At 42.5% G+C, this 20916-nt stretch overlaps 1 protein-coding gene across 4 annotated transcripts in view; it reads left to right on the top strand.

The window, feature by feature from the left end:
• Positions 1 to 20916, top strand: part of Arhgap26 (Rho GTPase activating protein 26) — a 394170-nt gene that overhangs the window by 227726 nt on the left and 145528 nt on the right. For all 4 annotated transcript variants that reach the window (XM_038329860.2, XM_038329861.2, XM_038329863.2 and 1 more), the window contains exons 13-14: positions 3750 to 3815; positions 7186 to 7260. In XM_038329860.2, the coding sequence (XP_038185788.1) occupies positions 3750 to 3815; positions 7186 to 7260 (141 nt within the window). The remainder of the gene's footprint in view (positions 1 to 3749; positions 3816 to 7185; positions 7261 to 20916) is intronic.

Here is a 20916-nt window from a genome sequence, read left to right on the forward strand (position 1 = left end):
TGCTGCGGCCTCAAAGGGCTAGTCTCCTAATAGGCAGAGGCCTTTTCAGACTCTGTCCTTTCCCCCAGTTCTTTCTGATAGGTAGGTGTAGTGGATGTTAGAATATGTCTAAAGATGTAACTACTCAAAGTTGAGAAGTTTACAAGGGAAAAGGACAACAGTACCTTGCAAATGCTCCTCAGGGGTTCTTTCAGAGGGGTTGGGGGTGGTATGGGGGGCTGCTGAGGCAGTGCTCCTCGGGGGTTCTTTCAGGGTGGGGGGCTACTGAGGCCACCTTTGTTGTTTTCCCTACCAGGCCTGTACTTCCTCGGATCAGGTCAGCTTGGGTATCTCATACTTCTTGGCAAGCCCTCTTATTTATTCAGTGATTTGACCCTATGATTGCTTTTCATTGGATTGGAACTAAGACAGTGATGTTGGAGTGAGCTAGACAAAACTGAGAAACGTTAAGAGGAACGATGGAAAGTTGGTAATGCTTTGGATATGTAAGAGAGGTGGAAAGGAAGGGAGATGCTCATGGTTTTGTTAGAGTTGTCACATACGCCACCGCCACTGCCACCACCATTGCCACCACCACCTGTTTTGTTTTAAAGAAGAGAGGAGGTTATTTCATAGGTACCAGAAGCTTTCTGTGGAACATTTTTATTTTTACATTTTTTTAATTCACACTACAACAGTGGTAGTTACATTAGAACTGTGTTTTTCTATCTGGACCACCAGTCTCCACCTTTTAGGCAAGAAAAGGGGTTGATTGTACCTTACCCGGTGTTGTTCTTATTGTCCTGCTGTAGTAAAGCAATTCTGATTCATCTACCTCCCCCTCCTGGAGTTTCTCTTGGTGCAGCAACCCGAAGCCGCAGCACCGTCAGGTCCCCTCCCGGGTTTGCCCTGAGATGCACCAAGCTGACTGAGCATGTGCCCTCCTGTCCTGTTCACACGTATTCTCACAGCGCTTCTACAAAGTGAAGTTGTGGGACCCTGGCCCTTTCCTTTCTCAGAAAAGGAGAGACCAGAGCATGGCTTTAACGGTTGTGATGAAAGTTCGGATTGTGGCACCTTTCTGACTTGGGAAGTCAGCCTGTGCCTTCTGTGTGCACTCTGCCAACATCAACTATACCACATCAGTGCTGGCTGCTGATGTAAACCTGAACCCAGGGAACTTGAGGCTAAGGGAGGATGAGAAGCCAAGTTTTAACTTCATCCCAGGATGCTGAGTCTGGGAGCTGCAGATCCTACATCAACTCATTGCTAGTCAAATTAACGGAATGATGCAAACCTAGTAGATATTTAATGAGAGATTATTTCTGGAGATTATAAGGATACAGAAATTGCAAATAAATCCCTGACCTTTTCTGAGCCTTGGCTCAGTGAATGGGCTGAATCACCTGCTTGAGGGGATTAAGGACAGCCGCTTCCATCTGGCGGGCTACTTTCTCAGTCATTGGCAAACTCTGCTCCATGATGATAGTGTTTCAGACCTTTTAGTGGGAATTCACTTTGCAGACTAGATCTCAATTGCTTAATTAGGAACCCAGTGGGCAAAAGTAAGAACTAATATTCTGCTTATGTATACAGTGGGGTCCCTGCCACCATTAGTGATACCTAGTCCAAAGTTAAATAATATGTAGTTGTTAATTATTAATAACACAGTCATGATGTCAGCAGGAACCTCGAGTTGATGAGAATAGATATCAAACTCTGTGTGTGTCTCTGCACGTGTGTTAAGGAAAGAGACAGAGGACCAAAGACAGATGGAAAAGTGCAGGAAAGTGGTGATACAGAAACTTGTATCACTTCTAGTTTAGAGAGTTAGAACAATGGTTGCTGAAGTGTATTTCCTGAATTCTTGGGAGTCTTGTTTATAAAACTAGGTAGGTAAGACAATACGCAACTGTAATAAACTAGGCTTAGCAGAGTTAACCTGAGCTCCTGTTTGGCTCCCCAGCACGGAAATGCTATGCACATTTGACAGCTAAGCTATACTGATTAAATACAGCGTTACCTGTAAGGTAACTGTAAGACATTTTTCTTTGACATCAGTATAACGAGGGTTTACTTGCTTTTAACAAATGAGGGAAATTGCGCCAGCATAGGGAAAACTAATCTGAACATTGAGTTTGTGTGTACGGGGGGAATCTTTGACATTTTCAAAAACATTATAGTTAATGTAAGTTGGTAAGTTGGTAGAATTTAATTTTTTTCTGGATATATCTGGAAAGTTCCATTGTATTTTCTTTCTTCCATGTGCCAATTGCCTAGAAATGACTTTCACTTCCTACTTGACCTAGTAGGTTATCTAAGCACTGGGGCCGTCTCTCTCAGTTGCCAAGTTCTTTCCAATTTTCCAAAACGTTTGTTGTTTTTGAGGTAAGGAAGTAGTTTTTGTCCAAGATGAAGTTCTCCTATGTTAAAAAGAAAACTGTGTTCACAAGCCTGTCCTTAAAACATCCATGTTCAGGCCCTGTCTCCACAGCTCTCAGTAGTCAGTGCACAATGGCAGTTCTTTCCCCAGGCTTCTAACCCCTTATCTTTGGAAAGATACTCTGAAGCGCTTCCCAAAAAACAAAGTAAAGGCTTCCGGTGACTACAGAATAACAGTTACAAATACTTTGGAAAATTCCTTAAGCACAGAAAGATAATTCCCTGCCTGACACGTACATTCCCAGTGGCTGTGTTCTGAGTACTTCATGGAAGAGTGAGAATTGTCCCCCTGCACACGAAAAGATGCCTAGTGTCCTTAGTCACCTGATGCAGAACAAAACGACAGCAAGAAAACTCTGATACCACCGAGATGGCTATGATGAAAAGAACAGTAGTGAATGCCAACAGGGATGTCCAAGGAGAGCAAAATGATTCATTCCTACAGGCTATGGGCACTGTATTGCTGGATCACCAGAGCTTGGGTTGAAGTTCTGTGGATGGCCAGGCTCTTTATTGTTAGAGTTTCCCCCAGGCAAAATTGTTCCTGTGGGTTGTTTCATTTTCTGAGTGGTGCTGGTAGGTGTTGGAAGAGATGGAGGATCCTTTGCCCCTGCTGATGCGCCATGGAGAGGGGCTCTACAGTTTCTAGGGCTCAGGTAGCGTCTTTGTGCTCAGCCATTTCAATGTTCATCTGGGTGATCTTTCTTTCCTTCATTTGCCCCTGGATTTTCCACTTTTTCTAGTCACCAGAACAGAATTATATTTTAATCCAAAGTCATATTTAAAGCAGTTTGCTGATCTGGCCCCTGGAGCAAGTCTCCACATGTTAACTTGGCAACTTTGGTAATATTTCGCTTTTCCAAGCCTCAGTTTTTTTCCCATCTGTAACACAGAGCTAATAATACTATCATTCCAGGTGATTTGCTGGAGTTACAAGACATAATCTAGGCAAAGCACTTCACTGGTTTGCTTTAAAGCACTTCACGTTTGCTTTATGGAGCAGACTGCAAGCAGTTATTCCTGTGGCTCCAACTGAAGGTGACCGCCACTCCGTGCTGCCATTTCTCCTTAGAAACTGAGACTAGTGCCAAAGTTACTGTGAGAACTAAGATGATACATGCGAACACTTAGCATGTATGTGGCATGTGGTGGGTCCTCTATCACTGCCACCTGTTTTTAAACTGTTATTTTACTTCTACTTATTTGTCCTCACGCGGGGAAGGGGAGAGAGCCCGTGGCCACACCATGTGGGTGGCTCCAGTGTGTAAGCCTTGCAGCGAGTTGATTTGCACAAGCAAGGCCTGACTGCGCTTCTCTTGTTCTTTCAGCCGCACAGTTGGACAGCATCGGCTTCAGCATAATAAGGAAATGCATCCATGCGGTGGAAACCAGAGGTAAAGTAGTCTAACAGATGGCGTTGTTCTCATGGAAGGGGAGGCAGCAGACATGCTACCTGCTGCTTCTCATTTTAAGTAACTCATTAACTCTCCTGGTGCCACTGTGGGTGTTTCTGCAGGTCACATTGGTCTGAAGCAGGGGTTGTCCACCCATTTCACGTCACCTTTGTCTCTGGTTGATCATGAAAATGTCTTACATCTATCCATATAGAATTCTTAGGCATATGAAAACCCATTCTAAAACTCAGTTATTAATAAAATAATTGAAAATATAGCTGCAACAGACTGGTAGAGATGCTTCTGCGTTAACAAGTTATTTAGTAACATATGGTGGTGGGTATCATAACTGGCCTAATCTGGAAGTTGCAATATTGTAAGCCTTCTTTACCCTTGTAAGAAGTTAGGAAAATATCTCTGATTATGCACTGTGCTGCAGGTACTGTGAATACCACTGTGATTTGCTGTCTCCATTCATAAGGGAAGGAAGTGTGCAAAGTCAGCCATAGTGAAAAGTAAAGGCTGCTTTCCCATCCAGCTCATAGATTCCTGGACTCTCCAGGGACTCGCTTAGCATCTGTGGACCCCAAGTGAAGGATCTTGGTCTGCAGACCTTGACCGGAGAACCATCAAGGATAGAGAAGGAAGGGCTAGCTGCCTACTCCTCATTGACATTTCCCAGGTCTATTGGAACAGGGCACTGAGATGGGGAGGCTGGTTCACTGCAGTCTCTCACAAGCCAGGGCACTGTAGAGTTCTGTAGAGTTTTAAGTGCCCTGGCCCGTTGTAGCTCTGAAAGCTGTTAGCCTTCTCTCTACCGAGACTGATCAGAACCATTGTCAGAGATTGAGTTTCTTTATTCTTCAGCCTTCTACCTGCTTGCTTTCTTTATTGGTTTGAAAGAAATTCTGTCTTTTAAAGCAGAATTGTAACCTTACTAGTGGGGAAATAGAAAGGGAGAGGGATACGCACACAGACACACACTCACACACACTGGTAGGGGCCGGGAGTAACAAAACTTGTTGAGTTTTTGTGCTTATATGTCCTATAGGTTTCTCTTTCCAAAGAAGTTATGTTAGCCTATAGAATCAGGGTTTTGTTTTTAATGTTTGATTATTTCTCCTTGACCCCCTTCAGCAAAATACTAAGACAGGTTGGTAATAGTACACAAGATATACTACAAAATGCTAAATAGACATAATTGGAAATTGAACTTGGAAAATAAGGATGTTGGTCATGTTGAACCAAAATAATGTTTATACAGTGATGTGGTTACAATACAAAACTGGAAGCCAATCAAATGCCTCAAAATTTGGTTAAATCAAGGGTGGTTCACTTGTGCAGTAAAATATTGAGAATTACTAAGAATAGAAATATGCCTTTTAGGAATGAGGAGTGGATATGGAAGGACTGGTAGGTGAGTGGGGTTGGGTGCATGATGTGAAATTCCCAAAGATTCAATAAAGAATTATGTTTGAAACAAAAAAGAAATGGGTTTTATAACAGCCCATATTTAGTACATTAAATGGAAAATACAGTACACAAACAAGCTGGCCTGCTTGAGCCCGTCCTGTGGTGCCCACTGAGAGGGCATCTTCCGCACAGGTCTCAATGTGATGCTAGTGCTCTCTGCTTTCTTTTATTTTCTTCTTTCGATTTTCTATGTGCCTTAGCTATAACCATAAGTTTCTAATGAGCTTATAGTTCTAAGGTAATTTCAAAGAGTTTACGTTTGCTTTTTATTTTAAAAGAGAAGGATACAACCAATGTGATAGTCTGTAATGCTACCGACCAGAGGGCTGAGAGATTAGAGAGTTGGGAGTTAAAGACCAGCCTGGGTTACAGAGTGAGACACTAACTCAGAAAAGACAAAAATAAGGAAAGGAGAGACGAATAGGAGGACAGTTGTGATTAATAAAGGCAGAATCATACATATAAGCAAGCATACTTGTTTAAGGCGGGCTGTGTGCTCATCCATTTTTAGCCCCCAAGGCAAGAGGGAAGCCTAGTCACTTAAAATTCTTGTCAGATTCTGGTATCCCTGTAACCCAGTAGCTTGAAAGCCTCGTATGCACCATAAGAAGTTAAGAATATGCCGGGTGGTGGTGGCACACACCTTTAAATCCCAGCACTCGGGAGGCAGAGGCAGGTAGATTTTGAGTTTGAGGCCAGCCTGGTGTACAAGAACTATTTCCAGAACAGGCCCCAAAGCTACAGAGAAACCCTATCTCAAAACAAAACAAAAAACCAAATACCAAAACAAACAAAAAAAAAGTCAGGAATATGACATACACTAAGATACTAAGATACCAAGATACTAAGATACTAAGAGAAGTGACATGAACTAACTTTCACATGAACAAGTTCTCAAGTTTGCAAGGGAACTGGAGAGGAATACCCTAGTTTCTGAACAGTTCTAGATATGATGGGCCGGGGACAGCAAGAGAAAAGCCATTTTTAATAACTTGGTCTAAATGATCTCCTGTTGGACTGAGGAGACAGAGTGTCAGTAAAGCAGGAAGTCTTAAGTTTGATCCCCAACCCTCTCGCCTTCTCACAAAAGGTCCTGGGGCTCACTGGCCACCCAGTGAACCTGAGTTGATGAGTTCTAGGTCAATGAGAGAGCCTGTTTTGAAGGAGGTGGATGACATTCCCAAGGATGAAATCCAAGGTTGTCCTCTGGCTGCCGTATGCATGTTCATGTATGTAGACACACACACATGACCAGGCACAGACATTCACATACATTCACACATGCATGCAAATTGCCTTCTTTTGTAAGTGCCACAGTGGTACAGTCCATGCATGTTAGTGAACAGAAGTTCTGTAGTTTGAAATTCTGTCTTAGTTTAAGTATTTCAAAATAAACACCTTTGCTCTGTGATGAATTTTCTGATTTCTCAGTCTGAACTAGTATTCCCTAAGATGGAAAATGTTTCCACACTTCAGTATTTTTATGTTGTGTATAAAAATAGAAAGTCATTTATCTTCTGTGAGTGATTTTTTAACGTCGTGTCATTTTGAATTTTTAAATGTAAGAATTGGTTAACTGTGATACTTTATAATAATGTATTTTGCATCTTTAAGAGTCTTTATCTACTGCCTTTGGCAAGGGAGGGGGAAGTCTCTTTCCTGCTGATGACCGAGCTAAGGTGAGGCCTGGAGTGTGCAGCACATCCGTGAACCCTAGACAGCTGCGCCAAATCCCACTCCTTTGCTAAGAGCTGAGCTGAGTGACAGGGAACTTTAATTACAGCAGCTTTGTAGAAGGACAGAGAAAATGAAGGAAAAACAGAAGAGCATTTGGCCTTGTGGCCTGACTCGTGTTCCAGTGTTCATCTAATTAAATCATCATCTTTTCTCTACTCAGGGATCAACGAGCAAGGACTCTACCGAATCGTGGGGGTCAACTCCAGGGTACAGAAGTTGCTAAGTGTCTTGATGGGTGAGTACAGCAGGGACTTTGTCGGGCAGGTTTTTTTGGGCAGCCTACTCCAAGATTTTCAGCTTCCTAGGTAGCCTCTGGGGTAGGAATCAGGCTATGCTGATGCCCAGAAATCTGTCTTGCTTGCTAGTGGTGGCTGTGGGCATTAGCAGAAGAGGTTCAGAGTGGGCCTTTTCAAGATTAAAATGAAATGGCAGAACTGAACACCACACCCAGTCTTCAGACTCAGCACCCCAGTCCAAGTGCTGCTTGGTCATTCATGTGACTGCCGCACCCTACTCTGTCTTTAATAGCTCATGACTCCTTCTGCCCTCTTTTGAGGCAGGTATTCAATAGGACACACCCAATGCCCAAGAAAGGACATCTTTCAAGCCTGGATGATCTCGGGGCCTCATGGGCCTCAGACTGAGGGTGTCATGTAACTCTCAGATAAAATGTTTGTGTATGCAGATAAAACTCATGATCCCCTTTGCTTCTAGACTTCAAGCCGTCACTTGAGCAGTAGAGGCTCCTCTCTCCCTGGCTGATGTATAAATAGAAAGCCACTACCTCCAAATGTGCAGTGTTTGAATCAAAATCCATGAGCCAAAGTTGCCTAGGCTGCAGATATCCTGTATTTTTAGCTATGCAGCCAGCTTCAGTGAGTCACATGGATCTAAATGGCAAACAGATCAAATTTCATAGATCCGTGGCTGTTGTCCATGTCCACAAAAACCTGAGCCTGGTACTTGTGAAGATTAACTCTCATTCAGGCCTCTAACTTGGTGTTACAGGCACGGGCCTTTCTTTTGTGTTTGTCCCTTCTTTTGTCATTCCAGCCTCTGAAAATAGCCTTCATATGTGCAAAAGTCTATTCCTTTATATGGGCCAGAGGGAGCCACTCACTGCTGTGCTTAAAAACTCCAGTGTTATGACTTACACCGGGACCTGCTGTTTGAAACCATGGTATCTGGGAGGCAACTCTACACTTAGATTTCACTTTTCAGTTCAGATTTGGGATACAGTTAGTTCCGTCTTCTTCTTCTTCTTCTTCTTCTTCTTCTTCTTCTTCTTCTTCTTCTTCTTCTTCTTCTTCTTCTTCTTCTTCTTCTTCTTCTTCTTCTTCTTCTCATTATATAATTGCAAGATACACATACATTGTACAGAAATAATAGTAATGGATCTTTCATATCCTTTCCCCAATTCTCTCCAATGATAGTATCGTACCAGGCTGCATTTCAGTACCATAACCAAGATACTGGCATTTCTATAGTCAAAATGCAGAGCACTTCCACCCTGCACCCCATAATGGCCTTATGATCCCCTTTATGTCTACTCTTTGCCTCACTTCCTCACACAGTCCCTAACCATGGTGACCAGAAGTCTATTTTTTTTCCTTTTAATTTGTGACCTTGAAATTACTTGTTATATAAATAGATTAATAAAATATTTAAGTTTTTAGGAGTCTCTTTTTTGTGAGCCTAATTATTTCCAGATTTGCCCAATTTATCTGTATCATTACTTGCTCATTTCTTTTTAACTACTGAGTCGTATTCCATTTTATGGGCATACCACAGTTTAGACCTTCATTGGCTGCAGGTCTTCTGGGTTGTTTCCACGTTTAGGCTCTAATGAATAAAGCTGCTATAGATATTTTAATAGAGGATTTTTGTGAAAGCATGTGCTTGTTCTCAGAGGATAAGTGTCCAAGAGTGATCTTTTTGGGCCAAATGTTGACATGGCTTAATTTTGAGAAATGCCAATATAAGGAAGAATTAGGAGTTTAATAGATGTAAACACCAGGTTGTGTATTACGTAGCAACTACTGCGACCTGGATCTGGAGGTGGAGTGGAGAAGGAAAGAGAAGAAGAATTTGGACTGAGCAAATACGAACTATAGCATGCCAGAGCCTGGTGATGCTGTGGGATTATTCTTTCATGCCTGAGAGAGCTACTTGAGGCTGAAAGAGGTGGTTAGCGCCGAACAGCTAAGGAGGTCTTTTCTAAGTCCTGTGCTGAGGAGTTGAGGAACTTTTCTTTTTCATTTCTCAAATGAAGTAATACTCTTTTAAAAGTTCTAAGTGGGACATGCATCGTGGCAAGAGTCAGGAACTGATTCAGAATAGTTCACAGGAAAAAAGGGATTTTCTTAGGTAGCTAAACCAACTTTGGTGCCGTCCTCACTCTGAGCCCTTTCCCTTCTTTCTTCTAGTTTCTCATTATCTGTGTCCTCTGCTGGCCTTGGCTTTGGCTTTTCTCTCTCTGGGAGTGTCCCCCATAGACTTGGGCATTGCATCATTCAGAAGAGTGTCTTTCGGGTGACAATTTTGGCAGAAGGCCACAGAAAGGACTTTGATTGGCTAGTGTGGGCCATTCACATGATAAACTTTTCATTTTGGAGCCAATTCCATTATCCTCAGCAGATGGACATAAATGAGCCTATGCCTGTGTCTGGGCTTGCGGGTAGAGATGATGTTAGGTTCATGAACCTATGGACCGGGCAGTATATCATTGGTGAGAAAACGGAGGGATGCTTTCCTGAAGTAATGATTGCTACTGAATTAATGAAATGCTTCTGACACAACAGTAGCAAGATTAGATTCTAGCATTAGGTAAACGTGACAGAATGTGGAGCATGTGTGTAATCATGGAATAGCTCTGGAAGATAGCAGTGGGTGAAGCAGAGAATATCTCATCTAGGGCTAGACCAAAGAGCTGGGCTCAGTATCCAATATTGTATATAGAGACCAACAAGATGAGGCTTCAGACTTCAAAGATGATAATGTGAGAAGAATTGCAGTGTTTTAGAAGACTGCCAGACTAAAGTGATCCTCGCTGGGCAAAAGAGATGCTCTCAGAGGCAGTCGTTACCCACGGGTCTCAGCAGCCCTCTCACATGGTGCTGCTCTTGCTTTCTTCCTTAGCTGACCTAGGTATAGAGGAAAGTAATTATGACCATCTTAAGAATGTTGTGAAAGGTTAATAACTAGTGACTGACAGTCACAAGGCCAGCTGCCTCTGCCAGGAAAACATTCCAGATAAACCGGAATCTAAACGATCCCTCCAGTGGTAAAACTGACCAGATGTAACATGTAACCCAATGCCGAGAATGGGACCTGCAAGTCTCCCTATCAGTCAGTGGAATCTTGTACTCTTGCAATCGTTGGGCCAGTGCACCGGGTCCAAGTCTGTCTCCCTTTATATCCTCTTCATCAGTTCTGGGTTCTGCTCCTGGTCTGGGCTAGCCAATGGTCTAGAATAAATTCTGCTCGCAGCTGCAAACCCTTCAGAGCTCAGTGTGAACTACATGCACACTCTCCTCTGGTCTCGCCTACATGCAGATACAGTATAAGATTGCTTCTGCTTGTCCCAAGGCTCTCCTAAGTGGACTTGTGTGTTTTCGTTACTACGAATGTGGCTTAGGAGTAAAACTAGACACTGACTTTGATCACTAGTTCTTTTTCCGTATTCTTAATTTGTTGGAGGACTATAGGTGGAATGGGAAACGTAGGTGGTAAGAATGTCTTTGCTTTACGATTAGGGCTCCTTAAGAGAGCTCTTTAGTGTTCTTCACAGCCCCTGCAGTATCCAGTGCACTTTATGTTGGTGTCCTGCCAGGAGCCACCCTGGTTACTTCCTCCTAGCCACAAAGGTCAGTAGTCTTGGGCAGTGAAAAAGACACAGGGAGACTCTCAGATTTCCTGAAACAGAATATACTTAACCCAAGACTAAGAAGTGAGGATAAATGTTTACAAATTTTCTTACACATACACACATATGTGCATGCACACACCAGCTACATTCTTGCTCATTACTTTTCTGTCTGTTCTTTCCATTTCATATATTTTTTTAAATTAAGATGAATTGTGTGGGGATGGGCAAGGGGAACTTGTGGCAGTCACCATGTCCCAGGTGGAAACTCAGGTTGCCAGACTTGGACACAAGTGCCGTACACTGAGCCATCATGCTGACCACCCACCCTGTTCTGCATATTTTAAAGAATTCTTTTCTCTGATTAAACACTATGAGTCATCATTGAAAATAATTCAGAACAATACAAAAAGTATAGAGAAGAAAATAAGAGCCTTCAGACCAGAGAGGGCCTTTATTGACTGTTTTATTGATAAGAGACCTTTCAATCATAGCTTCTTTTAAACCAGATCCACTAGCGTGTACTGAGAGAGTGAGTATAGCATACTGTATCGCTATGTTCAACACTGGGCACACAGCGCATGTTCTAGGGCAGTGGTTCTCAACCTTTCTAATGCTGCAGCCCTTTAGTACAGTTCCTCATGTTGTGATCCCCATAAAATTATTTTCGTTGCTTCATAACTGTAATTTCTGCCACTGTTGTGAAGTATAATGTAAATATCTGTGTTCTCTGATGGTCTTAGGTGACCCCCGTGAAAGGGTGATCCCACACCCCCAACAACCAGGGCTCGTGACCCACAGGTTGAGAACCACTGTCCTAAGGTTTTACCAGACTGTGTTCACACAGCACTCTGGTGTCTGTTTTCCAGGTTAAGTCCTCCTGTGGCATTGCTCCTGCAGGCGCACCTCTTGTAGATGCACCTGAGCCTCTCAACCAGCCCCCTGCGCTGGTGCACTGAGTTCCTTGTCATTCTAGGAAGACTCAGGGTGTCCTGTGAAAAGAGGTAGCAGAGGTAAAGAGCATGCGCTTTGGAAGCAGACAAGCTGTGTATCTTTTTCACTTCAGACAAATGATTTCCATGGCCCGTTCTTCTGTCTCCTGCTCCACATGATAGCCTGGTCTACATACAAATAGAATGATGATCCGGAAAGGTGCAGGAGCATTGCTGAGTCGAGAGCCTACGCACATTAAGAAATGCTCACACATCTTATTTCCTTACAGTTTACTGATCAATGTGGAGTTGCTGTGTCAAGCGGTGTATATGGATTCATCATCAGATAAAATATCTGAGTTGGCAGGTCACTGTCAGTCATGCCTAAGGAAAGGGGCCTGTCTCCCACAACAGCCATGTTCTGTAGCATTTTTTTTCATGTAAATAATGCACGTAAAAGATTTATTTCCATCTTATTTAAGTTTGCATTCTTTAGTTGTGGATTAAGTTGGGCATTTTGAGGATGTTTATTGGTGCTGACAGAAGTCACTTACCTGCTTTAATTCTTAGCGTTATTTTTCTAATTTGTGTTTTAACTTTTTAAATGTAGATTTTAGATTTGGAAGCTGTATTACTAGAATGTTTATCCAAATTTTCATGTCCTAAGTTTTCTTTTCCCTTTTTCATTTTGTCCTACATTTTATATTTTTGCTAACCCAGTATCTCATTCCTTATCTTTGATGAGAATTATACTTCAACAAACTCACCTATTTATAGGATTATAAAAATATTGTCTTTCTTAAAATTCATTCAGGAATACAGTTCAAGAAGTAGTTGCTTCCAAGTCTGATGACCTGAGGTTAATCCCCAGAACATACATGATAGAGGGAATTAACGCCCACACATTTTCTTCTGAACTCTACATGTTCAGTAGCACTCATGCATGTGCACATGTGCGCGCGCGCACGCGCACACACACACACACACACACACACACACACACATACAAACACATCTTCCAAAAGAAACAAATGAATTAATGAATGGAAGTAAAATTGTTTTAAACACATCTTGATTATACTCAAATAAAGCGCAAGCTCTCCTTTCCCTCAAATATGCGTACTCTTGTTGATAACTACATAACGAGAACTCTTCCCATCTCAACCGACTACTATCATCAACACATCATCTCTAACACTTACTGGCTCCACAGGGAGCTTTTAGAGGTGATTTTCTAGAGAACAGATTGCTTTTCAGTTTGTTGCTCTGGAAACCTGAGTCTCAGGGATATGTGGTCTTGCAGGGTTCGCTGCTCGCCTTATACTTGGTGTTGTCAGGAAGTCTTCAGGCTTGCCCCTCAAACCCATGCCCCTAGTTTAATCTGCTGGGAATTGCTGTTGTGTTCTTGTCATTAGCAACATAATTTTGTTATGGAATTTTCAGTGTCTTCACTGGCACGGTTTGCTCTGTGGTTTGCTCCTTCAGCCGTCACCTTTACATTTCACTTTGGTGGCTCATTTTACGGGGTCCACTTTTTTATGAATTTCATTGACATCAAACAGTAGATGTTTCCAGATGCTTTGCTGTCTGTATTCTATACCAGCAAACACTGCATAGGCCTTTCCAGGAGGTTTAAAGCTCTTTGCTGCTGACTTCACTCTGAACAGATTCTCTTCCGTCTGCAGTCACTTTCCTAAATCCTATTTCAGCGCCACCCTCTAAACTGTTGTATGAGATACCAGCCGATTTGCAGTCAGTCATAAATCTTCTGTTTTCAGTGACTCTATAGTCCTGAATAATTCCTCCTGGTCCCACTTTTTGCTTAAGATCTTGGAAGAACTGGCGTATGTAAAACTGTTAACCCCAAGGCTATGGTTCTTCTCTTGTTCCCTTGCTTCATTTTTGTGTTTGTTTTTGTTTTATGACTGGATGTCAGACTCACTACTCACACACACATACACACTGTGTATGAAGATGAGCTTGAAGGCCTGCTCCCTTGGCCTCTACCCCTGAGTTGCGATTCCACGTATCACCACCACATCCTACTGCTTTTCTCCTTCGGAATCCATTCTCATGTTTTAAAGGTCTTCCTGTGTCATTGCTGCCCAGCCTTACTTCCCTGCCTAGGTTCTGTTCTCAGGGCTATTGTAGGCCTGCAGAAAGCAGCCTCCCCTCCAGATGTGTGGGAAAGGAGTGTGACCTGCCTCCCTCCCCCAGGATGACATGCTAGGTCATCACCTACAACGTGGTGCTCTCAAAGGTTTTCTTTGGGTCTTCACATGAGCCCTGCCTCTGGCAGTCGGAGATTGTTAACTAAGAGGTTACTTTGCTGTACTACTCAGGCTTCATGCCCTTTTACCCTGTGTGTCTTTGTAATGTTTCATTACGATGGCAAAGAAATGCAAGTTGAGCATTGCTGTATTTCTCCTGCTATGCGGTAACTTCCCTCTGGGTTAGGATTTTTTACGGAGGGCACAAGGGAGGTATTAAACAGCGGGGCTTTAAGTCACCAGATTATAAGCAGTTCCCTGCCCTTCTCCAGCCTTGAACTTGCCTTCTCCATCCCTCTGGAACCTTGAAGGTCTGCATTCCTGTCTTCTGTGTCATTATTCCCCCCCCCCCCACACACACACATTTTTACACATTGAGGACTGCTTTCTGAAGAGTTTCCACAAGGACCAGGCAATTCTTTCTTTATGGTGACTTCTGAGACCTGAAGCTTACCTCATAATGAGTGGAAACATCTCAGACTGAAGACTGCATCCAAGGGAAAGTAGGGGAATAGCGAGAACTCAACCCCAGCCTCCCCCAGTGAAGGGAACAGACAGATGATGACAGGCTTCTTGGATAGGGGTGCTTCTGGGAGACAGGCAAGAGGTCATGGGTCATGATCCTGAGTTCTCGGAAGGGAGATCACCTTTCACCATCCTTGCCTGTTAAGATGCTGCAAGCTCTAAGGCAGAGACCCCAGACAGTAAGTGTTTTGGGGTCTCAAAACACAAGTGGTTGGGGGTGCTTTGGGTTCTTAGACATGACTTATAGGAAGTAGCTAAGGATCTTAAGTTTTGTGACTTTTGTAATGAGAAAGCAGAATAACCAACTTTGCTTCTCAAATTACCAAATATTAAATCTAGCCATGGGGGAATGACATGTGGGCTAAGTAAAGTCCAATCAATATATACAGGGGGTAGAAGATGCATTTCCCACGAAGATGCGATAGAGAACATGAAAGGCCCACAAAGAGTTTAGTAAAAGACAGTTTATAGACAACAAAACACAACTTGCTTTTAGAGTTAGACTGCGTCGTATCTTTGAAGATGTAGGATCAGTGCAACAAGCACAGGAGCCCAGAATCAGAACCAGCACATGTTGATCCTGGATGAGGTGTCGGGATAGTTAACTGAGAAAGAAGCCTTTAAAACAAGTACTGTAGTAAATCTGACATCCATATGGGGGAAGATGAAATGATATCTCATCTGACACCACATGTGTAAAGTATCTTAAAATGCATCTTAAAATGCATCCTAAGAGCTGGCAATGTAAACCCAACAGAAAACAGAGGAAAAAAATAATGACTCCTTAACTAGAACACAGGAAAGAACCATTAAAGGAAAATATGTTACGTTGAACTGCATTTAAATTCAAAAGTTTCCATCTAAAAGAGAAATTATTCATGGTGGACCCACTGGTGCACCCTATAACCTCAGTTGTTTGGAAGGCTGAGGCGGTAAGATGACATGTTCAAGGCCAGACTGGACTACAGAGTAAGTTCAAAGCTGGTTTGGGCAACTTAGTATGACCATGTTTCAAGATAAAAACAACTACAAGAAAGACTGGAGATTTACTCAGTGGTATATTCTTGCCCAACATGCATGATGGCTAAAATTCAGCCCGTGGTTCTGCAGAAAATTTTTTGAAAAGAAAGTTGTAGATCAGAAGAAAGTATTTATTAAAATGTATATATAGTCAGTGACTTGTATCTAGAATATATTTTCAAAGGTCTTGGTTCTTAAAATAACCTTGTAATTATTAAAATAGACAAAAACATTGGAAAGAACAGTCGAGTAAGGAAAATACACAAAGAGCAAATACCATATGTGAAGATGACCCACGCCATCATGTGCATGAAAAGACATCTGACATCATCAGTCAGTAGTGCTGCAACTTGAAAAGTGATATACTGCTAGGATATCTCCAGCTAAAGTGACTGACAGAGTCCTGATGAGAGGAGGGGAGGCAGCCAGAGCTGTCACAGTCTGAAAACGGCCCCCAACATTTTGGAAGACAATTTGACCATTTCATCTAAAGGAAAACATTTTTCATCATTTGTTTGGTTCTTGGAGATTTTAATATAGTCCTGCTTGATGATGCAGCATTTCCCCAAGAGATGCTTTTCTCTAAGCCTCTGCGTACGTAAATGTTTCTAGTAGCTTTATTCATAGCAGCCACAACTGGAACGCACCCAGATGTCCATCAGCTAGGGAATGCATAAACAGATTATGGTGTACCCAGAGCACTGGATAGGACTTACTAATAAAAGGATTAAACTACTGTACATGTAACAGCGTGGCTGGATTTCAGAAGTATTATGCCATGTGCGGATATTGCCAGCGGGTGGAAGAGGAGTGAATATAATAGAGCATCAGGAGTCCTGGGCTGATGGAGTCCTGGGCTGCGGTGGTAGCTACTTAACTATCTGTGAATTTCAGCATGTGGAGCTACGTGGTTATAGAACAGTTAGGAATACCTCAGTAACGTCCACTTTAAACATGCACAGAAGAGTGTTCTGTATTTGTCCTTGTCCTTCTTGACAAAAATGCAAATTAAGACAATGAGATACAAAGACCTCAACATAAAACCAACCACACTGAACCTCATAGAAAAGAAAGTGGGAAGCACACTTGAACGCATTGGCACAGGAGACCACTTCCTAAATATAACCCCAGTAGCACAGACAGTGAGAGAAACAATTAATAAATGGGACCTCTTGAAACTGAAAAGCTTCTGTAAATCAAGACACGGTCAACAGGACAAAACAACAGCCTACAGAATAGGAAAAGATCTTCACCAACCCTACATCAGACAGAGGTCTGATCTCCAAAATATACAAAGAACTCAAGAAATTGCTCATCAAAAGAACAAATAATCCAATAAAAATGGAGTACAGACCTAAACAGAGAACTCTCAACAGAGGAATCTAAATTGGCTGAAAGACACATAAGGAAATACTCAGCATCCTTAGAATCAGGCGGATGTGAATCAAAACAACTCTGAGATTCCATCTTATACCTGTAAGAATGGCCAAAATCAAAAACACTGATGACAATTTATGCTGGAGGGGATGTGAGGTAAAGGGAACATTCCTGCATTGCTTGTGGGAGTGTAAACTGGTACAACCCCTTTGGATATCAGTATGAAGATTTCTTAGAAAGTTAGGAAACAACCTTCCTCAAGACCCAGCAATACCACTTTTGGGTATATATCCAAAGGATGCCCAATCATACCACCAGGACATGTGCTCAGCTATGTTCACAGAAGCTTTGTTTGTCATAGCCAGAACCTGAAAACAACCTAAATGCCCCTCGACCAAAGAATGGATGAGGAAAGTGTGTTATATTTACACAACGAAGTACTAGACAACAGAAAAAAATAATGACATCTTGAAATTTGTGGGTAAATGGATCTAATTTACATGGGAAGTAGAAAAAGACAACATCTCTTGAGTAAATTGGGAGCATGGGAACCATGGAAGAGGATAGAAGGGGAGGAGAGAGGAAGGGAGAGGAACAGAGAAAAATGTATAGTTCAATGAAATCAATAAAAAAATTTTAAAAAGAGAATGATAACTTAAAATGAAAAGCAAAAAATCCCTTTGCTTGATGAAGACTGAAACTCAACTTCATGTTGTTATGAGGTATGAAAAGTAGTAACTCAAGCTCAAACCTCTGAAGGTGGGGCTCGAGTGATGTGTTCAGACACTAAGACATGTATTTTTTGATCCAGAAAGTCTACTTTCAGGAATTGTTAGTTTATCTTTGTGTTCATCTTAGTGACAAGGGTACAACCACAATTTCCTTTAAAAGAGGGCTTTCAGTCCAGAGTGGTATATATAGAAAGTGAAGCACTCGGAAGTTCATTTATTCATGTGTGGATGTGGGATAGCTGTAGGAAATTGTCAAATGGAAGCTGCACTGCAAAAGTGACATGTCGTGTACTTCCATTTGTTTTGTGGAGCTGAGGATCAAATCCTGGCCCTTCCTTGTGTAAAAAAGATCATTTATTTTTTGAAAAGAAACATGTCCATATATTTATATATTTATATATGCATAGACTGGGAGAGTTGATCCCATACAAAAAGTAATATGATATGCCTGTACCATAGAAAAGGTTTATTGTTTAATGTATGTGTATATTTCCATTTTTTCTTTTTGTTGTTGTGGGTGTATATGTGAGCTGCATGTGAGTATCTGCATGTGCGTTTGAGTATATGCCCTTGCATGTGTGGACATAGGCGAGCAGTTCAAGTTGGGTTTCTTCATCTGTCACTTTACATCTTAGTTTTGAGACAGGGCCTCTCTTCTGAACCTGCAGGTCACTGATTCCACTAGACTGCCCAGTAGGCTACCTGGTCAGTGGACTCCTGTTTCTGCTCCCCAGCACATTACAGCCTCATACCTTCTTGCCTACATTTTTATATAGGTACCGGAGATATAAACTCAATCCCTGTGCTTGTATATCAAATACCTTAACCATTAATTCATCTCCCAAACCTTCACTGAGTTCCTTTCACTGTTAGTGTACCAAGTGGTTTTCAGAATCTGGTTCGGTGCAACCTAGGACAGCTTCCCGTTAGAAACGCCTCTTCTGCTCTGTGTCCCCTGATTTTCTGAATCCATATGGTAGTGGGTGAAAGAGCAGACCTAGTCCCTGCTCATTAACCACGTGCCCTCTTCAACACTGTGCTGCTCTCTCAGTGTGTGCTTGTTTCCCTAAGCTCTGCTTCAGTTGAGGAGCAGTGCAGGGAGAAATGCTCAGAGTTCTGCCGATTTTGAAGGTGATGCCTCAGAGATGTTTGAATGCCACCAGGAAACGTCCATTAAGCAAAAAGAGCCTCAGGAAGGAGGTATAGCATCAGGCCACTCTTTCTTAATATGGGGTAATTTGGGTACTTGTATTCAATTTAGTTTGGATATTAAATGGATTAAAATGGACATATTCACGTTATGAACTTTGCCTCATCAGTGCTATAAAAAACTTTCAGCCGGACTGTAATTTGACTCTCCTCCCTGTAATGTTATGCAATACTCCTATGGTTACAGAGCCCGGAAAAGTGGAAGCTAATGATTAGTTTGCTAAATGTGGTTTATGGAACAGTTCACGACTCTCAGACCTTCCAACTGCTGCTGCTGTCGTTTCGCGGTCCCTTTTCTGGGGTAGAAATTTCATTGTTCCTCAGAAAAATGTACAGTAACATTTGTCTTGAATCCAAAAACCAAGAAGTGTCACAGTGCTAAGACGCTTTGGGGACAGAGGGGAGGAAGATCATGCTAAGCACAGTGCCTGAATGCATAGGCTTCTGCAGCCTGGTGTCTGTCTGTCTGTCTGCAGGAGGAAAACAGGAAGCTTCAGATGACAGAGAAGGAAAAGAATTGAAGTCTCAGAGATCAGGACATTTGCTATAGTAGAACTGTGTGGGATTTGTCAGTCTATGAAAATGCTCCTTCCTTGTTTCTGTCATGCTTAAAGAAAATCATATTGCCCATGGTCGTGTGTGAACATCGCACGAGCATCCTGCCTTCAGGAGTGGCAAAGTTTGTAAGCTAATGCCCTTCTCTACATTGTCTGTAAATCTATGTCAGAGGAATACCCTGCACGGTAGGGAACAGCTAGAGTTGTGCTCTCTCTTGGGAATTACAGGTTAAATTCTTGAGCATTCTTGAGTATTTGACCTGATCCCACAAGAACCAACGTGGGCTCTTTCTCAGCAAACGGAAAAGTGTGTTTGGTGACTCATCTCCTTTTCCAGTGGACATGCACTTAGCCCCGTAGGCAGAAGCTCTTGCTTGGGGATCAGTCTTGGGAACTGTTGAGAAAGAGGTAGTCCACTTTCAGTCTCTGTTTACCTGGCATGCCACTTAAATACCAGACTGGAAAACCAGATCTAAACCATGGTGTGGCTTTTTCTTTCTCTTTCCAAAGGTGGGGCACATGAACTCGGGACAACCATCTAAAGGCACACTGCTTCTCTGGTGTCCTTGTGACTGGCTCAGGAATGGCCCAAGATCCGAGCCCTTCCAGCCACTGTGGATTTAAGGACTTTTCCAAGAGATAAGGGGTGGAGTGTGCTGACTTGTGTAATTAAAAAGACTTGCCTAGGTTCAAGTGCTGAACCTGTCTTCCACACTGCACAGTCTCTCTTTTGTGACTTGGTTTTGAGACCTTCTCTGTGGCTCTACATTGGCACTTGGCACTTAAATGATCTTTCACCAGCAAGCACATCAAACAGTAGCTTGTCTCCTAGGGAAGTCACTTTGAGGTGAGCAGAGTGGGGTGAGGCAGGTTCCACAACATCCCTGAATCTGTCTCAATACTCAGGGTTATACCTTTGAGCTGCCTGTCCAGTTTTCACTTCCCAACTCAAGAAGGAGTGATAAAAGAGAAAGTCTCAGTGGAAACTGAGGCACTGTGCATATGGGAATGAGGATGTGAGCTGGAATTGCGGAACATGTCGCCGTCTTGAGGAAGGATAGGCTTTGTCTCCACACTCCTAAAGGCCCTACTGCCTCTCTGGCCCGTCTGTATGTGTCCTGGCCCATCTTGCCCATGACAGTGGTATCTGATGACCCATGAAGCTGTTCTTCTCTCTGACCTCTCACTTTTAGTCCCCCCTGTCTGTCTACCATTCAGGAGGGCTATGTATGAATTGACATCAGCTGTCTCTAGCAATCTGCATGCTGAGCAATGCCTTCACCTCTGCTGTATTCTTCTAGTGATCAATATTTGGATTTTGGATTTGCATTTCTCTGATGCAGTAGACAAAATAAATGCCTCTTTCACTTTAATTTTCATTGTTTGGTCGAGGGCTTTCATGTTT

This window comes from Arvicola amphibius, chromosome 5, assembly GCF_903992535.2.
Source record: "Arvicola amphibius chromosome 5, mArvAmp1.2, whole genome shotgun sequence".
NCBI lineage: Eukaryota > Metazoa > Chordata > Mammalia > Rodentia > Cricetidae > Arvicola > Arvicola amphibius.